The sequence below is a fragment of the Paramormyrops kingsleyae genome, chromosome 4 (genome assembly GCF_048594095.1).
Source record: "Paramormyrops kingsleyae isolate MSU_618 chromosome 4, PKINGS_0.4, whole genome shotgun sequence".
Taxonomy (NCBI): Eukaryota; Metazoa; Chordata; class Actinopteri; order Osteoglossiformes; family Mormyridae; genus Paramormyrops; species Paramormyrops kingsleyae.
Genome location: NC_132800.1, coordinates 32161433 through 32182129, shown reverse-complemented (window position 1 = coordinate 32182129; position 20697 = coordinate 32161433). Strand labels below are relative to the sequence as shown.

The following is a 20697-nucleotide window of genomic DNA, read 5'->3' as shown; positions in this document are numbered from 1 at the left end:
GTGATTAAAGTCACACGGAGTTTCGGGGCCAGTTTGAGCGTCAAATGCATGTCAGACTTCATACCTTAACCTCTACACTCCCCTTCTTAGCTGGACTAAGATTGTGATTAAAGTCACACGGAGTTTCGGGGCCAGTTTGAGCGTCAAATGCATGTCAGACTTCATACCTTAACCTCTACACTCCCCTTCTTAGCTGGACTAAGATTGTGATTAAAGTCACACGGAGTTTCGGGGCCAGTTTGAGCGTCAAATGCATGTCAGACTTCATACCTTAACCTCTACACTCCCCTTCTTAGCTGGACTAAGATTGTGATTAAAGTCACACGGAGTTTCGGGGCCAGTTTGAGCGTCAAATGCATGTCAGACTTCATACCTTAACCTCTACACTCCCCTTCTTAGCTGGACTAAGATTGTGATTAAAGTCACACGGAGTTTCGGGGCCAGTTTGAGCGTCAAATGCATGTCAGACTTCATACCTTAACCTCTACACTCCCCTTCTTAGCTGGACTAAGATTGTGATTAAAGTCACACGGAGTTTCGGGGCCAGTTTGAGCGTCAAATGCATGTCAGACTTCATACCTTAACCTCTACACTCCCCTTCTTAGCTGGACTAAGATTGTGATTAAAGTCACACGGAGTTTCGGGGCCAGTTTGAGCGTCAAATGCATGTCAGACTTCATACCTTAACCTCTACACTCCCCTTCTTAGCTGGACTAAGATTGTGATTAAAGTCACACGGAGTTTCGGGGCCAGTTTGAGCGTCAAATGCATGTCAGACTTCATACCTTAACCTCTACACTCCCCTTCTTAGCTGGACTAAGATTGTGATTAAAGTCACACGGAGTTTCGGGGCCAGTTTGAGCGTCAAATGCATGTCAGACTTCATACCTTAACCTCTACACTCCCCTTCTTAGCTGGACTAAGATTGTGATTAAAGTCACACGGAGTTTCGGGGCCAGTTTGAGCGTCAAATGCATGTCAGACTTCATACCTTAACCTCTACACTCCCCTTCTTAGCTGGACTAAGATTGTGATTAAAGTCACACGGAGTTTCGGGGCCAGTTTGAGCGTCAAATGCATGTCAGACTTCATACCTTAACCTCTACACTCCCCTTCTTAGCTGGACTAAGATTGTGATTAAAGTCACACGGAGTTTCGGGGCCAGTTTGAGCGTCAAATGCATGTCAGACTTCATACCTTAACCTCTACACTCCCCTTCTTAGCTGGACTAAGATTGTGATTAAAGTCACACGGAGTTTCGGGGCCAGTTTGAGCGTCAAATGCATGTCAGACTTCATACCTTAACCTCTACACTCCCCTTCTTAGCTGGACTAAGATTGTGATTAAAGTCACACGGAGTTTCGGGGCCAGTTTGAGCGTCAAATGCATGTCAGACTTCATACCTTAACCTCTACACTCCCCTTCTTAGCTGGACTAAGATTGTGATTAAAGTCACACGGAGTTTCGGGGCCAGTTTGAGCGTCAAATGCATGTCAGACTTCATACCTTAACCTCTACACTCCCCTTCTTAGCTGGACTAAGATTGTGATTAAAGTCACACGGAGTTTCGGGGCCAGTTTGAGCGTCAAATGCATGTCAGACTTCATACCTTAACCTCTACACTCCCCTTCTTAGCTGGACTAAGATTGTGATTAAAGTCACACGGAGTTTCGGGGCCAGTTTGAGCGTCAAATGCATGTCAGACTTCATACCTTAACCTCTACACTCCCCTTCTTAGCTGGACTAAGATTGTGATTAAAGTCACACGGAGTTTCGGGGCCAGTTTGAGCGTCAAATGCATGTCAGACTTCATACCTTAACCTCTACACTCCCCTTCTTAGCTGGACTAAGATTGTGATTAAAGTCACACGGAGTTTCGGGGCCAGTTTGAGCGTCAAATGCATGTCAGACTTCATACCTTAACCTCTACACTCCCCTTCTTAGCTGGACTAAGATTGTGATTAAAGTCACACGGAGTTTCGGGGCCAGTTTGAGCGTCAAATGCATGTCAGACTTCATACCTTAACCTCTACACTCCCCTTCTTAGCTGGACTAAGATTGTGATTAAAGTCACACGGAGTTTCGGGGCCAGTTTGAGCGTCAAATGCATGTCAGACTTCATACCTTAACCTCTACACTCCCCTTCTTAGCTGGACTAAGATTGTGATTAAAGTCACACGGAGTTTCGGGGCCAGTTTGAGCGTCAAATGCATGTCAGACTTCATACCTTAACCTCTACACTCCCCTTCTTAGCTGGACTAAGATTGTGATTAAAGTCACACGGAGTTTCGGGGCCAGTTTGAGCGTCAAATGCATGTCAGACTTCATACCTTAACCTCTACACTCCCCTTCTTAGCTGGACTAAGATTGTGATTAAAGTCACACGGAGTTTCGGGGCCAGTTTGAGCGTCAAATGCATGTCAGACTTCATACCTTAACCTCTACACTCCCCTTCTTAGCTGGACTAAGATTGTGATTAAAGTCACACGGAGTTTCGGGGCCAGTTTGAGCGTCAAATGCATGTCAGACTTCATACCTTAACCTCTACACTCCCCTTCTTAGCTGGACTAAGATTGTGATTAAAGTCACACGGAGTTTCGGGGCCAGTTTGAGCGTCAAATGCATGTCAGACTTCATACCTTAACCTCTACACTCCCCTTCTTAGCTGGACTAAGATTGTGATTAAAGTCACACGGAGTTTCGGGGCCAGTTTGAGCGTCAAATGCATGTCAGACTTCATACCTTAACCTCTACACTCCCCTTCTTAGCTGGACTAAGATTGTGATTAAAGTCACACGGAGTTTCGGGGCCAGTTTGAGCGTCAAATGCATGTCAGACTTCATACCTTAACCTCTACACTCCCCTTCTTAGCTGGACTAAGATTGTGATTAAAGTCACACGGAGTTTCGGGGCCAGTTTGAGCGTCAAATGCATGTCAGACTTCATACCTTAACCTCTACACTCCCCTTCTTAGCTGGACTAAGATTGTGATTAAAGTCACACGGAGTTTCGGGGCCAGTTTGAGCGTCAAATGCATGTCAGACTTCATACCTTAACCTCTACACTCCCCTTCTTAGCTGGACTAAGATTGTGATTAAAGTCACACGGAGTTTCGGGGCCAGTTTGAGCGTCAAATGCATGTCAGACTTCATACCTTAACCTCTACACTCCCCTTCTTAGCTGGACTAAGATTGTGATTAAAGTCACACGGAGTTTCGGGGCCAGTTTGAGCGTCAAATGCATGTCAGACTTCATACCTTAACCTCTACACTCCCCTTCTTAGCTGGACTAAGATTGTGATTAAAGTCACACGGAGTTTCGGGGCCAGTTTGAGCGTCAAATGCATGTCAGACTTCATACCTTAACCTCTACACTCCCCTTCTTAGCTGGACTAAGATTGTGATTAAAGTCACACGGAGTTTCGGGGCCAGTTTGAGCGTCAAATGCATGTCAGACTTCATACCTTAACCTCTACACTCCCCTTCTTAGCTGGACTAAGATTGTGATTAAAGTCACACGGAGTTTCGGGGCCAGTTTGAGCGTCAAATGCATGTCAGACTTCATACCTTAACCTCTACACTCCCCTTCTTAGCTGGACTAAGATTGTGATTAAAGTCACACGGAGTTTCGGGGCCAGTTTGAGCGTCAAATGCATGTCAGACTTCATACCTTAACCTCTACACTCCCCTTCTTAGCTGGACTAAGATTGTGATTAAAGTCACACGGAGTTTCGGGGCCAGTTTGAGCGTCAAATGCATGTCAGACTTCATACCTTAACCTCTACACTCCCCTTCTTAGCTGGACTAAGATTGTGATTAAAGTCACACGGAGTTTCGGGGCCAGTTTGAGCGTCAAATGCATGTCAGACTTCATACCTTAACCTCTACACTCCCCTTCTTAGCTGGACTAAGATTGTGATTAAAGTCACACGGAGTTTCGGGGCCAGTTTGAGCGTCAAATGCATGTCAGACTTCATACCTTAACCTCTACACTCCCCTTCTTAGCTGGACTAAGATTGTGATTAAAGTCACACGGAGTTTCGGGGCCAGTTTGAGCGTCAAATGCATGTCAGACTTCATACCTTAACCTCTACACTCCCCTTCTTAGCTGGACTAAGATTGTGATTAAAGTCACACGGAGTTTCGGGGCCAGTTTGAGCGTCAAATGCATGTCAGACTTCATACCTTAACCTCTACACTCCCCTTCTTAGCTGGACTAAGATTGTGATTAAAGTCACACGGAGTTTCGGGGCCAGTTTGAGCGTCAAATGCATGTCAGACTTCATACCTTAACCTCTACACTCCCCTTCTTAGCTGGACTAAGATTGTGATTAAAGTCACACGGAGTTTCGGGGCCAGTTTGAGCGTCAAATGCATGTCAGACTTCATACCTTAACCTCTACACTCCCCTTCTTAGCTGGACTAAGATTGTGATTAAAGTCACACGGAGTTTCGGGGCCAGTTTGAGCGTCAAATGCATGTCAGACTTCATACCTTAACCTCTACACTCCCCTTCTTAGCTGGACTAAGATTGTGATTAAAGTCACACGGAGTTTCGGGGCCAGTTTGAGCGTCAAATGCATGTCAGACTTCATACCTTAACCTCTACACTCCCCTTCTTAGCTGGACTAAGATTGTGATTAAAGTCACACGGAGTTTCGGGGCCAGTTTGAGCGTCAAATGCATGTCAGACTTCATACCTTAACCTCTACACTCCCCTTCTTAGCTGGACTAAGATTGTGATTAAAGTCACACGGAGTTTCGGGGCCAGTTTGAGCGTCAAATGCATGTCAGACTTCATACCTTAACCTCTACACTCCCCTTCTTAGCTGGACTAAGATTGTGATTAAAGTCACATGCATTTTTTAAGAAAATCCTTGAATGGGGGAAGAAGCAGTATGTGGACCTGCTGTGTTAAGGGACCTGTTGGCAAAGAGGAAACAGAGGTGGGTAATTCAGGTCCAGAGAGTAAAAATGCAGACCAGTCAGTTGAGTTGAGTACTTTTTGACTCTGGTCTGTGACTCTTTATACTCAACTGGTTGGTTGAAACAAAATATTGATCTGGAGTTTTACTCCCTGGACCTGAACCACCAACCTCTGGTGTGAATATTTGGTTATTCATCTCCACATCATTTTCTGTTGATTGATCAATAAAACGGAGATGTTCTGGATTTGGCCTGGCTTTCTGAAATGCTGTTAGAGGATTTTTGCAAGATCTGTGTACTTGTGTAGCGCGGTGAAAAGCAGTGGTGTAATTAATCCAGGAACTACGTGCATCAATTTAAAGGGAGCATTTGGAGAGCAGTAGATTGCCGTATCGTGTTACCACATCAAAAGTATTGATTTTAAGTATCTCATGCTGTGATATTATACACACCCCTGACTTTTATGTGACTGGCTTTCAGGCAGCATCCAGCAGAGAGATGCTGAACCTTTCCTTTGTATTCTGACACTGTAGTAGATGGGGATCTTTGTGTGGTCTGCTAAGAAAGGCCCCGATTCAGATAAGAAACTGGCTAAACATTTCTCTGTGTTGTGTGGCCGCCCACATCATTGATAGCCAGCTCTGTTCCTCCGGGGCAGCAACCTTATCTCTTAGGTCCATGTTTTTACACTATAGGTTTCCCAGCTTCACTGTGCTTTTTGAGATGTATCAATTTACACATTCGTAAGGTGTAGGATGGTGTCTACGGCACCAGGTGAGTCTCCAGTCCAGTCTGTCGTTGGGCTGGATTTCCAGTTGCGTACTCAGCAGATCTTTGTGGGAAAATGGAGAAGGATGATTCCCCATAACCAGGTTCTCCTCAACATTGAAAACTCTTCCCCCCTGTTGGTTGAGGTCTCTCAGTGCAATAGAAGATTCCGGCTGTAAGGTTTTTTGACTGCATTAGACCGAAGCTTTACTCAGGGATCTTAGCATGTGTTTCCCAGACGACGTGATCTGGTCTGCAGGTTAATGTGCTGATACGTTTGGAAGTGAGAAGCTGTGCAAGAGAGACAGTAGGTTGGTTTGGAAAGAGGACCATGGGCCTGCTAGCTTCAGTGCTAAATGCTAAGTGAAATGTGGACTTTTGTGGAACCTGTGTTGCCTGTCATTCCTTCCAGGAAATTGTTAACGTGAAAGGGGCAACGAGATATATCAAGTGTTACCTTTTTTTTTTTAGTTGCAGGCTGATCAGAGTGAAGATGCAAATGATGATATCATGCACCACTGATAAATACTGTGAAGGTAATACAGTTATTCCAACCTCAGAAGGGGCATAGGCCAGAATATAGCCTTCGCACACCATGCTGCTCACTGTTCCCCAGCCTGTGCTCTTCGGGCCCCAGTGTGGGAGTGGGTGATGTCGGTGCCAAGCTTGGGGACATGTCTGGGCATACGTCATTGCAGCGCTGTCGTAACGTGGGTTGTGGAGGTGCCCGCCTGCCTGCTTGCCCACCTACCTGCTCTCGTCTCGTCGTGGTTCGTGAAAGCGCACACGGTAATGCATGACTAAAGTGACTCCCGACAGATGACAGGCCTTGAACCATACATTACAGGCCTACACATTGAACCACACACATCATTTGGTAATACAGTAGTAGTGCTCACTGAGGGTGCATTAATTATCTAATGGACGGGTATCTTACATACGGTTTATTACTTCTACTCTGTTTTTATACTTTTTTTTTAAACAGCTTGTGAAGTACACAGAAATCCCGACAGTGATTTGAAAGTAGCTCGTGAGCCTGAATTCTAAGAAGCTTCACGGTGTAATACAAAGGAATATAAAGGCAGCCTCTCTGAGTGGAAAGTCTGTTTCTCAGCGGAGCCTCAAATCGATAACTGTCTCGCGATAACGGGGCACATGTCAGACTTGATGTGCGTAACTGCGTGCAGCCTGCGAAAAACTGGAGAGCATGGATGTGGCACTGGAGCTAAAGGGCGGCCGTTGGGCTTCAAGCGGGGCTTCGCCTGGAGAGTCACAGGCCCCACCACGTCTGGATGTGTGTCACGTGACACCCCCTGTCCAAAACGGCCAAGCCAAATAGATTTCCATTTCCATCCCAATCCCCAGCCCTAATTAAGCCCATTTGGTACCGACATATAGCTAGGTAGTTTAACTACTTAATTTTTCCTAACAAGTAATTAATTGACAGAGAGTGCTTCAGGGATTTGGGAAGGTGTGGTCTTTTCTGTAATATCGATAAGCTCTTCTGTAGATGGCAGAACTATTGCAAATGTCTTGAAGATGTGTATGTGCGTTTTATAATTCGCCTTAAACATTTATGCTGTTACTATTCACACACGCACAGACGCACGCACACAGGCACACTCTTGGGCAAAAAAAAAGTGAAAAATGGACCGGACCCAAATTGCACAACATTAAGCTTTGACCCATTTTTCCCCCAGGAGTGTGTATACAAATATAATATATATGTAATGTATTACTTGCAATGAATGACGCAAGAGTTGCAACTCGTTAAACCTCTGAAGCTGGATTTGGATCAGAGGCAACGATATAGAGCTTCAGCGTGACATGGCCCCTGCCGTCACAATGCTCAAGACGGCACATGAGGTGAAATATTTATACCAAACATACAGAGGCACTGTGCGTTTAAATATAAACAGGGGCCCATCCAGCAGTCCCAGAAGGTGTACCAGGTCACTGCTCTCTCACACAGCAAGGGCGATTTAAAGCCAGACACCCGTGTGTCTCTGGACTACACAAAGAGTTTGGAATACTCGGAGGGAACCTGCAGGAACGCGCAAAGTCAGCACGTGGATTTGAGGCTGCCTGCAGATGCGGCAAAGTCACCCAAAATGTGCAGGCAGAGGGCAAATTCATGTACAAAGCCGGTCCATAAGTCTGTCGCCGGTAATCTTTCCAGAACCATATTGTACGAATGTGATTATTTTTCAATTTTTTTCAGCCGTCTTTCCTTCCGTTCAGGAAGTCATATTTTCGAACGCAGTGCCAGCAGATTTTCTTGACGATATACCAAAACGGCAGCGTATTGTGGCGTATTGTGATATCCGCCTCCTGCCTGTTGGCTTCTACAGTTTAGACTGTGCTGGGGTTGTCAGGTGGATCACGTTACTTGGCAACGCTTTCCTCTGTGTCCGTGGACATAAAAATCATGCCAGAAATGGGCCACGGTATCCTCATCTGCGTTCCAAGCGGTCTTTCGAAAGGGGGATTTTGCGCTCGGGTTCCATACTGTTCTTGAGTGGAAGATGTCTGACCTTTCTGCAACCTTCCTTTGGTGGAGGGTGGCAGAAAATGCAAGTAAATGCCAGTAAATGCAGAAAATTCAAGGAATTAAACATGTTTGAGTGCCCTTTGCTCCCCCTTATTCGATTTCCAAAGTTCACCCTGTCAGGGATTTGTCCCATAGCTTTCCTTGAAAGGCCTGTAATTGCTTAACTAAAATCTTATTTTAACGATTTGCTGCATGCAGTTGTACATCTGGGTGCCTTCACAAATGACAGATCTGTTTGTCTGATTGGAACATTAGATTATACCATTGCATTACCTTAAATGAGTTGCCTTCAGACATCTGACAGGACTAGTAAATGACAACTACCTCTGCTGGTCACTGAGGTCAGGGTTAGGCTGATCTGTCTCCACTAGTTGGAGTTGGCCGTCGACGATGCTATTCTTCAAATCCCCTGGCCTGCCTTTCGTTCTTCCTGAGCTTCAGACAGCTAGGGAGATGTATGTGAACGCAAAAAGACCAGAATGAGACGTTCCCCAGTTACTTGCCACGTTCCTCTGATTTTCTGAGGAGGCTGTGTGAAGAAATGCAGTTTGAGCTGGTAGAATTGGAACCAAAGAAAGTTTTCCAGAAGTATTTGGAGCTGTGGGACATGGTAACAGTCAGAGCTAGGTAATTCAGGTCCAGAGAGTAAAAGTCCAGACCAGGATTTTATTTCAACCAATCAGTTGAATATTCTGTGACTGTGACTCTTTATGCTCAACTGGTTGGTTGAAACAAAATCTTGGTCTGGACTTTTACTCTCTGGACCTGAATTACCTAACTCTGGTAGTGGTATATGGCAGAGGGCATTCTCCATAACAAACCAGTTAACAGCAACACTGGCTCGCTGTGCTAACATCTGCCACTCTGAGGTGCCAGTCACACATTCGTTTCTGCTTTCTACACTCTGCCCAACGGGATTCTTCTAACCCTGGTCCTGAAGACCCCTTTCCCGGGAGGTTATCTTATATTACCACCATGTCAATGACTCTTCATGTAATTTATTGAACTGTTCAGTTAAAATGAGCGTTTCGGTCATTACACCGGCATTAATTTCCTAGTTCTGCCTCCTTTGTTCTTGACACCTGCATTAATTAACGGCAATGAACAGGTGGATGAGAATCTTCTGCTGGTCTGGGTCTTTGCAGGCCAGGGTTATTAATGACTGTAACCAGGGTCTCTGAGCCTTGTCCGCATGATCACTGAGGCATGAGTAATTGGATTCATGTCTTGGGTTCATTTTAAGTTTTGAAGAAATATGTGACATAATGGTGATGGACTATGAACATCTGATAACTTTGGTCTTCATCGGAACAAAATTTGTTGACGTGCGTTTTTATTTTCTTGCATGAACGCACAGGGGTCTTGGGGATAGGGAATGCTCCAGTGGGCCATATATCCCTCTCCTTCTCTCCCAGCTTTAAAAATAATCACACGACATGGACCATTAATCCTGTATTTATAGTAGAGGTACAGTGATGATTCCTCACAGATCATAGGAGCAGCACGGATGTTCAAAGTTAATCTTGGACACATTGTCATGGATACCGCGCTCTGGCCGATTCCGTCTCCCTGCCCATCTTTGTTTTTATTTACTTCTCATTCTCCATTTTCTTTGCCCCCCCCCCTCATAATTCCATCAGCACTGTACATTTACTGTATTCCCCCCCCCGAAGATCCTCCGCCATGCTCACCCGTTGTGCTTCCGGAACCTCCTCAGTGCATTATTCAGCAAGAATTTACATGACTGCTTGAAGGGACTGTTACTAGGCAACAATAGGAAAGGAACTAGTGCAAACTGACCTATATATAATGGCTGCAGAGCTGTTTGTGTGTTTATGCTGAACATACCATGAGATAATCAGATTTCATTCTGTTCTGTATGACAAACCTCTGTATAATTAATTTCTCCGCCTTGCGGCTAACCCAGTGCCACTCCAAATATCACACCAAGCCTGCCCCACCCTTAACTCACCACCCCTACCCTCAAAAGTCCTTTCCATTTGTTGGGAAAATGTCACTGCGTATAGACCACTGTGTATAGACCACTGCGTATAGACCACTGCGTATAGACCAGATCCCCCACCTCCTTATCGCGACTCCAGTTGCTCCTGCAGCTTTACAGGTATTGGTCATGTGATGTTGCTGAAGGGTTTTCTCCCTCAAAGGACTTTCTGCTCCTTTTTTATACAGTTTTCTTATTTGTTCATTCCTTTTAGGGGGGGGGGGGGTTCTACCTAGCAGCACAAGATTTAGCCTGTGCTAAAAAAATTAGTCCATTGCAAAATCCACAGATTCTATTAAAAGAGCTTTTGGAAGGCTAAACTTATTGTCAAACTGTCCCGTTAGGTGCAGATGGGTAAATCGGGTACAGTGGAAATTTCCAGTAAGTTGAATGTGGTGTGCGCTTGAACTGAAAAGTCGAAACATAGCATTTGTAGGCCAACATCCACACGAGATGATTCTCTGACTCATCTTTTCACTGTGGTTAATAAGGAGTCCGTGGAAAAAAAACAGTATTGATTCGATCATTTAACAAGATCACGTGCCAAAGCAAAACATAAACCAGCTGGCAGTCATGTAAAATATGAGCAGTCTGCATTTGGCTGCAGTGCACAACGGCGTGAAGACATCACGCAGCTCACTGCTCCTCATTTCATTATGTCGAGTTCTTGTCTGCGTGTGATCGACGGTAACGTCTTTCCCAGCTCCTGTTTCCTTTCCAGATCTTGTTTAAGGTGCCAGGGCCAGTGATCAGATCTCCCTGCTCCCATTACTGCCGGCTCCAGTTAAAAGTTTATCCGCAGCTCTGGTCTTGCCACGTAGCATTTTCACTGAGGAAATGAGAAGATGTGAGAGATCCAGCGGGCGAGCTTGGAAAGAGTGTCCAGATAGGTGACAAATAGCATTTACACACATAACCGAGAGTGACAGTGGCCCTGACTCGCGCGTGGTGCCTGCCTGTCAGCTGCCGTGAGCACGCAAAACGCTCTTTAAAGTCTTTGCGGGGGCACTGTGGAGAGGTTATGTAAGCGTAATGCCTGTTTTGCAGTGTATGCAGTTACTTCAGTATTCCAGTATTCTTCAGTGTACTTCAGTAGCTCGGTAATGATGAAGCTCTACAGATTTTTCAGGAAAGAAGTATGGGAACATCTTCTCCCACCTACTTGATCATCTGTATTATCGCCCCTTGAGAGCTGGAATGTTCTAGTAGATGTACGTGTCACATTGGTGGGTGGCCGTTTTGATAATGGGTTCATGGGCTTTTCACTCCTAATTTCTTCTGATGAATAAAAGAGATGGGTCGTTCTCTTTTATTAACATGTTTGTCTGGCACCTGGAAGTGCATCTTTGTCTCACTGCAGCATCTCCTGTGGTCTGTGGTGATCCTTGGCTTGCTTGGTATTCTGTCAAGGTGCTACAAATCAAAGGGGAGGGCTTATCCCTTAAGTTTGATTTTTCCTTTGTGCTTGTCTCATTGGTGATATGTTAGGCCCAAGGAAAAGGGGGGATTTGGAGTGAGTGATCTCTGCTTGTGAGAAATATTGAGAAATTGTCACAGAAGGCTTAGTTGGCTCGGAACAGTCAGATTTCATTGGGGCGTCTCCCATTTTAAATAAGATTACGTAACCGTTTTAAAAGATTTTTTGGCATTATTTGACCACATATCTCATGCATATAATTTTTCCTTACATCTCTTTGAAATCATGCTGTTTTGTATTTTGCTTTAGTCAGAGTTTTAGGGGAAATCATTTTGTCCGCACAAAGTATAAAAGAAGATAGCTAGTGTTTTTCTGAGCATCTGTTATTGGTAAACGTTTCCTTTATTACTGGGAAGCGAGGGATGGCAGAAAAAGAACAAGTTTGCTTGTGGTCACTCTTCTGATGTTTCCAAACCCTGCCGGTGTGCAGTTACACAGGACTCAGCAAATTCTGAGCTGCGGTCCACAGTGGAATCATTACTGCGGTCCACAGTGGAATCATTACTACGGTCCACAGTGGAATCATTACTACGACTTTATATTATGCTTAGGAGACACACTGTACTGCTTCCATTAAGGAGTGTGTTTGAGTTATTTGTTGGGTGTTTGCGAAAACTGCAGGACATTAACTTCCGTATTGCCCTGAATATAAGACAATACCCCACTTTTTGGGAACTATTTTTGGAGAAAAAGTTTTTGGAATACCAAATCTATATAAAGAAAAATGATTTTATTTGATCATATAATAAGATAACCAGCAACCACAGGCAATGAGATTACAATAAGTGTATTAAACAGCAAACATTTAAAAAACCAAACGCATTATTTCAGGGGGATGGTGGTAGATAATCAATATTACAAACTACACAGCACTTGAGGGTGTAGAATGTCTTTGGTGCAGCAAACCCACATGAAGAGGGTAAAAAAAGCATTTCAGAGAAAGGTAGAGCTGTGTCAATAAATGATATGGCAGCTCTTTTAAAATGAATGTTGATATCTTTATTGACAGTCAGTATCAGTTTAATACCAGCAGTGGCACAGACAGGGAAGCCAACAATTTGCATGACAGTCAGGGATACACGCTAAACACATGCAGGGTTGCCAACTGTCATGCATCTGGCGTGACACTCGTGCTTTTTGATTCACGCTCACGCAAGAAATCTGTAATATGGCAAATCTGTATTAAAAGCTCATTACAAAATATCTTATTTGGCCCCATCTATTCCCCTTTTTGTCTAGACCATGAATATAAGATGATATCACTTTTTCAGAAGTATTTTGAGGGAAAAAAAAAAGTATTGTATTTTGGCCAACACGGTAATTGAAAATATAATGTTTGTGTGCTCCGATTTTCAGATTGACTTTAAACGATCGCAACAGATGGATGATCCAGACATGCGTTGGACATTTTATTTATTATGGTCTGTATACTGAGGAAAATTGGTTAGATGATGGATGGATGGATGGATGGATGGATGGTTCATAGACTATGTTTAGGAAGGAAGATCTCACAGATACTTGTTTTCATTGGATGTTGGTTAAAATAAGCAGCAGATTTATACACAAGGGTACATATCACTCAGATGTACTACATTTACATGGACCAGCAGGTCTGAGATCATGTCAAGTGCATTTGGACTTTTACGAACCCAAAACTATCGTTTGCTCTTTCCTCTAAGGGAACAGTGGAGTTTAATTAACCAAACAAAATGGCCTCAAACGTTTTTTTAAAACATGCATAATCCCCAGCCTTATATTGGAATATGTTAATTCCCTGTCCGCACACCTGAGGCAACAAAGGTGCCCAAGTTTGCCAGCTAGATTAATTCTGATTACCACCTGCTGCGGCTTTCATTGTATGTTGATATTTAAATAATTAATTCATTATTACTGCCGCTCCTGATTTAATAATCTTCGTCCGAGCGGGGCATCTGCTATATACTAGATGCACAGTCATTCTCGTCTGGCTGCCAGTCATTTTTAAAAGTGACCTTTGGCAATCTGGTACTGGATTGTGGCTAGATGCCGATCGGTTCCATCCAACTGCAGAGCACCAATGAGGCTCCGGCGTCTTGCAGATCATTCCCCCCCGCTTCCTGAGTGACACCGCGTTACACCGTCACCCCGTGCATTGCAGCGTTTTCCAGTTTCTGCGCTTCTGTTCCTTGGCGCCCGTTTTGATCCCGCCACCGGTTGCACTGTCAGCCGTCAGGTTTCTGGCCAGCGGACATGCTGGTTAGCCATGTTTTAATTGGCAGGAGGACCAGGAGGCATGACTTGTGGGCTTAAGCCCGCCGGCTTGCTGGGCGTAGCGTCTCGTTTCCCCCTTCGTGATTTACAGCCGCCGCTGTTGAGTCACAGAGAGTTTCCCATGACGATGATCACATCCAGCGGTAACAAGCTCACGTGGCACCGGCCTCTTCCTAACATCACGAGTACGCCGTCTGACGATGATAATCATCGTTTTATGTGTCATCCGTCTTCATCGATGCTATTGGTACTCATCCATCCATCAATATGAGAGCTCATATTGCCTGTACAAGCAGTTCTCTGTCGGCGGGGAGAGCTTATCTCTTAGGTTTGCATTTGCATTGTAAGCTGAAGACTCTGTGATGTGTGTACACCTGTGTCCAAATACCCATCTGTCTGCTAACTGCTTTTCCTGGTCATGGACGTGGGGGGGGGGGGCGTTATTCTTGGTATCATAGGGCTCAAGGCTGGAGTCTACCTTGGATGGGATGCCAGTCCGTCGCTGGGCACATACATGCACAGATTCACACACCGTCATAAATTAGGGGCAATTATAGTAGATTGTACTGCATTTTGGACTGTGGGAGGAACCCAGAGTACCCAGAAGACACTTCAGCTACACGGGGAGGACATGCTTTCCCTGAAGTCCCAAACCAGGATGCATGGCGCAGTAGTATCTACCGAGCCACACTCCACAGTGAGCCCTTCCATTAAGAGGTCGCAGTGAGATAATCTGAGCATGACAAACTATTGCCCAGGTTAGTGGATGACTGCCGGTGTCAGAGGATCAGGGTGGGGGAGATATGGATATTTAAGCTGGGGATCAGTGCTATATCTGATTGCCATCTTCCTCCCCCATCAGAGGCCGAAGTGCCACCTATTTTTAGCTGTCGCGAAGCAGCACCAATGAGCATAATGTTTTATTCCTGCAAATGAAGCCATCTCGTTAATCTGTGGGGAGAATGGGCCATGCGAAGGCACATTAATCTGCGGTGCCCCATAAAACTGCCCGTTTCCGGGGGAAACAGCCAAGGAGCTGGCGGGACAGCCGGAGCGCTGGCCAATCGCTTGACTCGCGGCACGGCGTCGTCTGGGAGCGAGGCGCCCGTGTGGAGCTCGTGCGGGGTCGCGCATGGATACGTGGCGAGAGGGCGCTTTAACGGATGACCGGCTCACTCTTCATGTCAGCTGACCTTCCTCTCTTTCTTCCAGTAGCCTGTTTTTGCGGGGGACTTAGGGTGCCTCGTGACACTTTGGGAATCTTTTCCAGATGGTCCGTGCTTAACGGCCTGAGTCGGGTTGGGCTGCTTTGTCGTGCCGCACGCAGCGTTGGGGAAGCAATGGGAAGCTATCACACTCCCATGGCTGACTCTCGGGGGGGAGGGGGGGATAGGACAGGTGGAGGGGATAGAGGAGCCTGTTAAGAGTGACCTTATGCTTGGGGGGCATAAAAGGGACCATAATTCATACAGAGGGGCCATTCCTGTCATTAGCCAATGATGTGTTTTAAATCGGTGAATGACACAGAAAGGGTTCTCCAGGGGCCAACCAGCTTTCAGTTGGGGCCAGTGGCCCCACCCCTGTATACTCCCCTGTCTGTGATGGAATACGGTCTTGAATCCCAGCTGGCCATACCCTCGTACCCCTTGTGTGCCCATTGTTCCTCCATGCCCGGCAGCGCATGTCGACCGCAGGAAGCATTCAGGCTCCATCGGGGCTCAGCAAACTGGCTTGAGGAGAAGAGAGCCGCTTTGATAGGCAGCCGTTGCGCTGAAGCCCATGGTCGTGCCACTATCCAGGGCGGAGGTTTAATATCGGGCAGCGTGAGTAAAACCAAGTCCTTCTCCAGACTTCAGATGTGTCAAAAATGCGGGGTGTTCAGTAACATTTCTCTGGCTTATGTAGCTGAGAAGGAGATGCATAGAAATAGAGGTGAATGCTGATTCATTCTTCACAAAAAAGATAATGTATGGATTGATATATTGCTTAATACAGGTTCTTCTTTCAAGTTGATCCCTGCTGTGGGAAATCGTGTATTCTTAATCACGTATTCTCACCAATATCTTGTCACATCGTTTTCACACCCTTTGTACCCCAATGTCCCTCCGTTCCTCATTTCGGTGTCCCCTGCACTTTGTGACCTTTGACATGAACTGGAGACTCTTGTGTGATGCTGATTTGGGGAATTTGGATGTAGTCTTCCATCCTGTGTCACAAAATTGTAATTGCTAGATCAGTGGGTCCCCCCTCCCCTTTAAGGGAAGAGTAAATGTTGTTCTATTTGGCTGAGACCATTGATATTTTGGTCTCCAGTGATTTTGTATTTTTGGGATGATATCTGTATTTTCTCTAGTATTTTGGTAAGCAAACTGGCTGGGTCAGTTTTTTTTATGTTTGATGAATGTCTTCAGTTAAAATTGTACGTGGCTCACATTGTCAATTGTATGTCCTTGAGAAAACTTTTCAGTCATCTTTGTTGCAGTCATTTATCTAGCTCAGGGTCAGGGGAAGGTCCGAAGCCTATCTCAGTATAGGCCCACAGGCGGCCCGAACCCTATCTCGGCATAGGCCCGCAGGCGGCCCGAAGCATATCTCGGCATAAGCCCGCAGGCGGCCCGAAGCCTATCTCGGCATAGGCCCGCAGGCGGGCCGAAGCCTATCTCGGCATAGGCCCGCAGGCGGCCCGAAGCCTACCCGAAGCCTACCTCGGCATAGGCCCGCAGGCGGCCCGAAGCCTATCTCGGCATAGGCCCGCAGGCGGCCCGAAGCCTACCCGAAGCCTACCTCGGCATAGGCCCGCAGGCGGCCCGAAGCCTATCTCGGCATAGGCCCGCAGGCGGCCCGAAGCCTACCTCGGCATAGGCCCGCAGGCGGCCCGAAGCCTATCTCGGCATAGGCCCGCAGGCGGCCCGAAGCCTATCTCGGCATAGGCCCGCAGGCGGCCCGAAGCCTACCTCGGCATAGGCCCGCAGGCGGCCCGAAGCCTATCTCGGCATAGGCCCGCAGGCGGCCCGAAGCCTATCTCAGCATAGACCCATAGGCACCATAGGACACAAGGCATGGAAGAATCTGGATGGGATACCAGCCTTCACGGGGCAGACAACTCTAACAGGCACTAGAGGCAATTTACAAATATTTGCCTACCAGAATTTCTATGAAGTTCTGGGGAGGGGAGGGTATATGGAGTCCCAGAAGAAAACCACAGCAGCATGTGAAGAACATGCAAACTCTGCATGCTTTCTGAGCTACGGTTGAGAAAGGTGCTCTGAACTTCAAAAGTGAAAGTTAGATGTTTAGCTCCCTCTAGTGGATATATTACTGTTTGCAGCCTTTTACCCCAGTAATACTTGAGTACTAATGGCAACTTCATCTTACAGCAGGTTACCTTTCGCCAGAGGTGACAAAATATGCCACATAAGCTTTCTCTCTGGCATGTCGACCATTAAATGAATTCCCCAACTAATAAGTGATGAAATGTTACCTTAGCAAATAGAGTTTGTGATGATTGATTGTTGGTTATTCTGTTTGTTTTCCAGATTCTTAATCGTGCTTGGCTGTTTAATATTATCCATATTAACCACGTTCAAGGAACATGAAGCACTGTCTGCCTACTGGCTCGTCATACTGGTAAGCAGCTTTGTCTGACCCTGACTGCCCATTTGATTGCCTGGGTCCATCTACGCCTTTCCGTTGGATCACATATGAATGACAGGGCAGCATCTGTTTCTGCACACCTGCCCAAACTCTCCGGGGGTGCGCCTCCTGAAATGTGGAGTCATGGCGCCGTGAGATGCTGACTCTGCTTTGCATCTTCACCGGCGTTCAGGAGACCTTCACGATCTTCATCTTCGGCGGGGAGTTTGGTCTGCGGATCTGGGCGGCCGGATGCTGTTGCCGATACAAGGGATGGAGGGGCCGTTTGAAGTTTGCCCGCAAACCCCTCTGCGTTTTAGGTAACTATGACTGAGTGGGGGGGGTTGGGTGCACGTCCTGATTTTGCTGAGTTCAATGAGTTCTTATTTATTCTTATCTTTTTATACTATTTTTGTTTTACTTTGTATTACATATTTCCTTTCAAGGGCAGTTCAGGAAGCAGGTGGAAATAGCATCACATGCAGAGAAGTACAGCGTATGATTGTGTATGCGTGACAAATAAAACTTTGAACTTGAACTTAAATATACCACCTTTCACGGATGCCTTACGATAAAGCCGTCTTGAAACTCCGAAACCAAAGTCATGGAGACGCTAGAAAAGGCTGGGATTCGTTACTCGCTTGGCCGATGCCATCATTAGGAGGACATGATTGAGTGAAGACGAGTCTGAGGTGGTTAATTCGTGCCCCAGGCCCATAAACTGGAACGAATCGTGTTATTAAAACACACGTGAGTCAGCTTAGAACTGTAGAGGAGAACACTGGCCGACCGCAGGCAGAAGAACCTTTGGTCCTGAGGTCAGCACTCTTGGCACTGTGTGGAAATTCTGCAAAATGAAGAAACTGCCCAAAACCACGCAGCACCAGCTTTGCAGGTGATGTTGGTCACCCTGCTGCTGCCTGACTGTGTCTGTGTCCCTGTCCGTGTGTGTGTGTGTGTGTGTGTGTGTGTGTGTGCGTGCTCTTCTCATCTCTGGCAGACATCTTCGTGCTGATTGCATCGGTGCCAGTGGTGGTGGTGCGCAACCAGGGCAATGTGCTGGCCACGTCTCTGCGCAGTCTGCGTTTCCTGCAGATATTGCGCATGCTGCGGATGGACCGCAGGGGCGGCACCTGGAAGCTGCTGGGCTCCGCCATCTACGCTCACAGCAAGGTATGCCCCCCCCCCCCCCAGCCTTACCCTCCCCAGCCCCGCCTGCTCCCGGACCCCGCCCTGCTGCCCCCCACTCCAGTTTCCTGTCGAGTTGCGGTTCCGACGCAGAACAGCCCAAGGTTGCTCGCTGCTGTGAGCTTCTTCCCCCCGCCCAGCACCCAGATCTCTGTGAGGCTCGCTGTGCTTTCATCCAAGTAGGGTGTCTTTGAAAGTACACGCAACTTTCCTGACGTCCTGCCACCGAGATGCTCGGCGCCTTTCGTTGACGATAACCGCACTTGATCGGTCACAGCTGACGCTGGCTCGTAAGGGATCCGGCCCGGATCCACGCGCTGACATCTCTTCCCCTGCTCCAGGAGCTCATCACAGCCTGGTACATCGGCTTCCTCTCCCTCATCCTGGCCTCCTTCCTGGTCTACTTGGTGGAGAAGGATGACATCACCACGGACACAGTGGACCGAGATGCTCCGACCGCCCAAACCCCCCAGCAGGACTTTGATACCTATGCCGACGCCCTCTGGTGGGGCTTGGTAAGAATGCATGGAGATTTGGAACCGTGAGGTGGTGTTCATGTTCTGGTCCGGTAACCAGTCACATGCTTATGGAGGATTTGATCTTCTGAGCCCCACTTCTCAGCCTTTGTGTCCCTACCCCAGAAAACTGGTAAATGGACAGAGATGCAAACTGAGGAAAGAAGTTCTTATTCTTTTTCATGTAGTCTTTCCAAATTGAATTAGTGTGTCTCCTTCCCTTCTGAAAAACTGTGTCTGTGTTCCTTGTTGGGGAGGGAGGGGGTCTACAAAGAATAGATGAGATGTTCAGTGGTGGACATGACTTCTGTTTTGGCACGCCCATTCTTTCAAACTGGAAAAATCCAGGAGAACATATGTTGACCTCTGTTATGTGAAGATTAACATACTGTGATTGAGCACAGTGTCAGAACGGCAAGGAGGTTTTCCAAATGAAAGGCTGCTGCCTCCATGATACGCAAGTTCTAAGAGCCTGGTGATTGGTTCCAAATGAACTAGTCACTGTTACATTTACAATAGTCACTGTTACACTGCTACAGTTACAATAGTTACTGTTACACTGTTACAGTTACAGTAGTTACTGTTATGCTGTTACAGTTACAATAGTTACTGTTACATTGTTGCAGTTACAATAGTGACTGGTTCCAGATGAAATGCTGCTGACGCCGTGTCTCCATGGCACTACAGATCACGCTGACCACCATTGGCTACGGGGACAAAACACCCAAGACGTGGGCTGGCCGGCTGCTAGCCGGCACCTTCGCCCTCATCGGTGTCTCGTTCTTCGCACTTCCTGCCGTGAGTGACTCTGCTCGGCCGTCCTGTGCTTCCAGTGCCTGCATGCAGGTGGCGCTGGTCAGGTCAGAATCAGAATCAGAACTCACTTTATTGCCAGTTAGTACGAACACACATGTTTGTGAAAAAAAAAAGAATAAAAGAATGTACAGAAGGCATAGTGCAAAATGGATGTTTATTGTAGTGCAAGTTGAAATGATATTGCACATATATCATAGATAATCAGTATACAGAGCAGTGTTCTCATAATTTAGTTTTTTTTTTTTTAAATTCAGCTTAGTTTTAATTAGGTTTCTGTGTGGTTTTGCTCGATTTTATTACATAAAGATGTAATAAAGATGTATTTCTATTTTGTTTTTATTTGTTGTGGTTTCATTTTTTAGTTTTAGTCATTTTATTTATAAGATAAACCATAAGTTGTTGAGATATTTTATGCGTCTGATGTTTAGAGAATCCTACATGAAAACATTGCACATTATGTACAAATCTCTTCAAAATGGGATTAACATCCTTCACAAATTAACATCCTCCACATATTAATAATGGTAATTAAAGATTTAATCATTACTTTAGCTAAGTAGTATTAAAAACAA

At 46.2% G+C, this 20697-nt stretch overlaps 1 protein-coding gene across 2 annotated transcripts in view; it reads left to right on the top strand.

Annotated features, from left to right (window-relative positions):
* The window catches only part of kcnq3 (potassium voltage-gated channel, KQT-like subfamily, member 3), a 72379-nt gene that overhangs the window by 37780 nt on the left and 13902 nt on the right, over positions 1-20697 (top strand). For both annotated transcript variants that reach the window (XM_023815790.2, XM_023815789.2), the window contains exons 2-6: positions 17510-17600; positions 17800-17926; positions 18607-18779; positions 19136-19309; positions 19997-20107. In XM_023815790.2, coding sequence (XP_023671558.2) covers positions 17510-17600; positions 17800-17926; positions 18607-18779; positions 19136-19309; positions 19997-20107 — 676 coding nt within the window. The remainder of the gene's footprint in view (positions 1-17509; positions 17601-17799; positions 17927-18606; positions 18780-19135; positions 19310-19996; positions 20108-20697) is intronic.